Genomic DNA, 4,495 nt, shown 5'->3' with positions numbered 1-4,495 from the left:
CGCGCCGCGCGCCGGCGTCACGTGACCGCCGTCGGGCGCACAGGGAGGGGGAGGGGGCGTGGCTGCACTGACATCTAAGAGTGTTATTTGTGCAATTAAAAAAAGAAACAAACAAAAAAAAAAAATCAAACGCAAGAGACACAACTCCTCCCCGTACGTCCCGAGGGTTAAAAGGTTCGGGCAGTGTGACTTCAGTGCAATCGAAGCGCAGGGAGGCGCGTACGGTGGCCGGCGAGCGGCAAGAGCAGCCGGAGGAGGACGCGAAGGGGCGGCTCCCCGGGCCCTTGCAGCCCTGCCCTGCCCTGCCCTGCCCAGCCGCCAGCCCCCGCCAGCCCCCGCCAGCCCTGGGTCACCTCTGCGGCGCTCCGGCTGCAGACACCGCGGGCAGCCGCGCAGGACGAGGCCCGCCCCTCGCGACTGCGGCTGCGCGGGGCCGGGCGGGCGGCGGGCGGCGGCGGGGGTGCGGCGCGGGCGGGCGGCCCGGAGCGTGCGCGAGTGCGGAGCGCGCCGGGGGCTCATGGCGGAAGTGGACCTGGTCGCCGAGTTCCCCAAGCCGGCGGACGCGGCGCGCCGCGGCGAGGTCATGGCTCGCTTCGCCGCCAGGCTGGGCGCGCAGGGCCGGCGCGTGGTGCTGATCACGTCCGGCGGCACCAAGGTCCCGCTGGAGGCCCGGCCAGTGCGCTTCCTGGACAACTTCAGCAGCGGGCGGCGCGGGGCCTCCTCGGCCGAGGCCTTCCTGGCTGCGGGCTACGGGGTCCTGTTCCTGTACCGCGCTCGCTCCGCCTTCCCCTTTGCCCACCGCTTCCCGCCCCAGACCTGGCTGTCGGCGCTGCGGCCCTGCGGCGCGGCCCCTCCGGGCTTGCTGAGCCTGCAGGCCGAGGAGGATGCTCTTCCGGGCTTCGCGGCGGCTCTGCGCAGCTACCAGGAGGCTGCGGCTGCCGGCACCTTCCTGGCCGTGGAGTTCACCACCTTGGCGGACTACTTGCACCTGCTGCAGGCTGCGGCCCAGGCGCTCAATCCGTTGGGTGCGTGCCCTAGGAGTTCAGGGTTTCCTGCAGGCGGAGCGGCCTCCCCAGGCGCTGCCCCCCTCACCTCCTCGTTATCCGCAGTCTGACCGCCGGGGAGCCTCAGCTGGAAAGGAGCCGATCCCATACCCCACTCCGATTTATTACACCCTGTGCTTCTCTCCGCAGGCTCTTCTGCGATGATTTACCTGGCTGCGGCCGTGTCAGATTTCTATGTTCCTGTCTCAGAAATGCCTGAACACAAGATCCAGTCATCTAGGGGCCCACTGCAGGTGATGGGCGCTTCTCTTCCAGAGATCTGATCCCCCATAATCAATCTTGGGTTAATTCCCTCTTGATCTGGAGATGGCCTTTCTGCATTCCGTATGTGCTAGGCGCTAGGGATACAGAGATGACTAAGACACCGCCCTCCCTCAAGAACCTCACAATCTAGTGAGGGAGCTGGACACAGACATAATTACAGTACAGAGGGATAAATGCTCTAGTAGAGGTACGTACAAAGTGAAGCCAGAGCATGGGGTGAGTGCATTCTCGGGGAAGTCAAGGAAGGCTTCCTGGAGTAGATGACACAAACTGGGTTTTGAAAGATGAACAGACTGTAGCAAAGTAGGGAAGGTCCTTCCAGAAAGAGAGCAAGTTGGAGTTTGGGAACGAGCAGCGTGCTGCCAGCTGGAGTGGTTTGGTGAGGCTGGAGAGGAGGGAGAGTGGGGCCGCAAGGGGGGCGGGCAGACTGCAGAGAGATGCTCTCGTAGATTTTGTACTGCTTCTTAAGGAGCTTGGAGCTTAAGTTTTCCTGTGGCACTAAGGAAAACTAAAGAGAACGAGGTAAAGTTTCCGTTTGAAAACATTCTGGCATCACTGTGAAAAGTGCATTAGAGAGTGAGTGGCGGGTGTACGTTGGCAACGTGACGGTGGTTGCTGTAGTTTAAGGATAAAGGGCGTGGGGTGGGTGGCTAGTGGTGTGGTTGAGATGTTGAGGAGATCTGGCGTCTTGGAACCTGAAAGAATTCTTCGTTATGATCCAAGCAGAAGTTAAATAGGAGACACTCTATCTGTGGGACACTTGGTGACTTTGTAGGATACTTCATTTGTTCGTTTCTTCCACAAATATTTATTGACTACCTGCTATATGCCAAGCACTGTAGTAGGTCCTGAAGATAATGCAGTGTAAAGAAACGTACTGCGCCCTTGTGTGGCTTATAGTCTTCAGAGACTATACATAAGTCAGATGCATCCTATGTTAGTGAAAAATGCTAAGCAGAAAAATTAAGTGGGGAATGCATATATAATCCCTGTCACACTTGCTAACTTTCTGAAATCCTGATAGTTACCGTAGTAATTTCATACTTTTAAAATTCTGGGAGCTTTAGCTTATCCTGTATTTCTTAGTTCTTAAAGGACACAAACCGACTCAACATTCTTAGGAGGGATCAAGAACTACCGTAGTAGTAGGACTTTCGATCAAATGAAAATAAAATCAGTTCTGTTTCTTCAGTGCTAAGATGTGTTATGAGTGACAGTTTTTAAATGGAATCCAATAGCCATTCTACTGGCGCAAGAAATATTTTAGGCTGAGAGGTTTAAAAACCCAACTTGAATTAAACTTCTGCCAAGGTCACATTTGCCTTACCAATTTGCGCGAATAGATTATTTGCATTTTATTTGAGAGTGGTTTAAAATAAGGGGAATGTTTTAAGAAAATACAATGCTGTTTTCAGAGCTCTGTTGATGGTGATCAGGGTGGTAGGGCAAGGTTAATTCACAAGACGTGGTTTGTGTCAGAATTTGTATGAAGCCTTGGAATTAGGTATCCTTACGAACCCCACAGAGCCAAGGTTCTTAAGCTAAGCATTTAAAATGCTCTGATAAGTTTGACAATGAGAAATCCCACTTAAATTGACATAGCCAAAAAATCTGAGTCCCTGCTTCCTTAGTTTCCCATGAGACTGACCTGGTAGATAGATAGTGACCTGTGTTTGCTTATTAAACTTTTCTTTTTCCGATACAGATAACAATGAAGATGGTGCCAAAAATGCTTTCTCCTTTGGTTAAAGACTGGGCTCCCAAAGCATTTACAATTTCCTTTAAGTTGGAGACTGACCCTTCCATCATGATCGATCGTGCACGGAATGCTTTGGAAGTTTATCGACATCAAGTGGTGGTGGCTAATAGCCTTGAGTCACACGGGTCCTTTGTGATTATTTTAACGAAAGACTCAGAAACCAAGATACTGCTGTCAGAGGAAGAAGCAGGAAAAGGCATAGATATAGAAAAGAAGATAGTAGATGACCTTCAGTCTCGACACACAGTTTTTATACATGACAAAAACTGAAGTAAAAAGAAAAGCCTTTGTTTGTAGGATCAAAAATTGTTCAGTGGATCAGGGCTCTTATAAGTGGTAAAAACAAATCCTTTGCTATCATAAAGACAAATAATGAAGGGAAAAAACTGTGAGTGGTGTGCAGATGAATATAGTTTGGTATTTATCTTTTAAAGATCATTTCATACTCAGTAAAATGAAAAAAGCAAAGCAGTTATGATCAAACCACCTGACACACTCACCTGATTATCACCTGGATTGTGAAAATGAACACGAACTGTTGCTCACCTTTTAAAAAAAGAGCTTATTGGGAATTATATTTCTCAGAATCTACATGTGAGGCCTGAATATCAACCTTCTTCATATTATGAGGATTATGGATGCATGAATGGCCATGCCTTAACGATCAAATATTTCTTGATGGCCTACTATGTGGTAGGCCCAGAGGATTATGAGGATTAAAAAGATGAATATATATGTCTCTGGGAAACAGATGTATGAAAAATAAAGTGCAATAAAGTGTGCCCAAAAGCCAACACAATGGAAATGATGTTTTTTGGAAATTTATCAAAGGTGGGAGTACGAGAGGGAGGACACTTCCCTTAAGACAGATTGCCTGTAGAATGACGAGCTTCCCACTACATTCACTTTTTGCTCCTTTTCCTAGATTGACTCCATTTGAGTTAACAGTCTTTCAAATATTTTGGAACTCTTCTTAAGGGAAACTTAATCTGACTCCTACTTGGGGCCAGGAAGGGGCCCATACGTGACTTCTGCCCTGAGGGAAGCTTTACAATGTGAGGAGTAGGGACTTTGGAAACCTCTCAGCCAAGTTTGGCCCTTCCAGCTGTGTCAACCATTACCTGTGTAAGCTTAGACCCTTGACTTAATATCAACGTCCTCATTTATAAAACAGAGATAATAAATCTGCTAAGTAATGCCCTTTGTTGTGAGGATTAAATAAAACGAGAAGACGTTAGCCTGGTGTCTGGCATGTAGATTTTTAACCTGCCTATAAATTTTTTTCAGCAAGGATGTATTCTGAATTCTTGGTTTTTCATAGTTCCTCTCATTGTCCTGGGCTTTGGGTTGGGAGTACAAGAAGTGTGGTTCAGAAAAATGCCCTAAATGGTTGGATTGTCTAGAGTGT

General features: G+C 49.2%; 1 protein-coding gene across 3 annotated transcripts; it reads left to right on the top strand.

Moving 5' to 3' along the window:
- The first annotated feature begins 487 nt into the window (after window positions 1-487).
- Window positions 488-3,886, top strand: PPCS (phosphopantothenoylcysteine synthetase). Of its 3 annotated transcripts, XM_077844463.1 has the most exons (3): window positions 488-1,025; window positions 1,194-1,297; window positions 3,034-3,886. In XM_077844463.1, exons 1-3 carry the CDS (start codon window positions 518-520, stop codon window positions 3,355-3,357), a joined length of 936 nt encoding a protein of 311 aa, XP_077700589.1. In that variant the 5' UTR covers window positions 488-517; the 3' UTR covers window positions 3,358-3,886. The 3 variants fall into 3 exon arrangements, with proteins under 3 accessions (XP_077700589.1, XP_077700590.1, XP_077700591.1); XM_077844464.1 differs by lacking the exon at window positions 1,194-1,297 and having other exon boundaries at window positions 752-1,025; XM_077844465.1 differs by lacking the exons at window positions 488-1,025; window positions 1,194-1,297 and adding an exon at window positions 1,308-1,515.
- The last annotated feature ends 609 nt before the right edge of the window (window positions 3,887-4,495 follow it).

This window comes from Canis aureus, chromosome 13 (assembly GCF_053574225.1).
Source record: "Canis aureus isolate CA01 chromosome 13, VMU_Caureus_v.1.0, whole genome shotgun sequence".
In the NCBI taxonomy this organism is placed as follows: domain Eukaryota; kingdom Metazoa; phylum Chordata; class Mammalia; order Carnivora; family Canidae; genus Canis; species Canis aureus.
The sequence above is the reverse complement of the archived record's forward strand: the minus strand, read 5'-3'. Positions and strand labels throughout refer to the sequence as shown.

Excerpts from the sequence above, each read along its gene's own strand:
- PPCS (XM_077844463.1), top strand. The coding sequence starts at position 518 with ATGGCGGAAGTGGACCTGGTCGCCGAGTTCCCCAAGCCGGCGGACGCG. Across the intron at positions 1,026-1,193 it reads CCAGGCGCTCAATCCGTTGG|GCTCTTCTGCGATGATTTAC; the intron begins GTGCGTGCCCTA and ends TTCTCTCCGCAG. Across the intron at positions 1,298-3,033 it reads CATCTAGGGGCCCACTGCAG|ATAACAATGAAGATGGTGCC; the intron begins GTGATGGGCGCT and ends TTTCCGATACAG.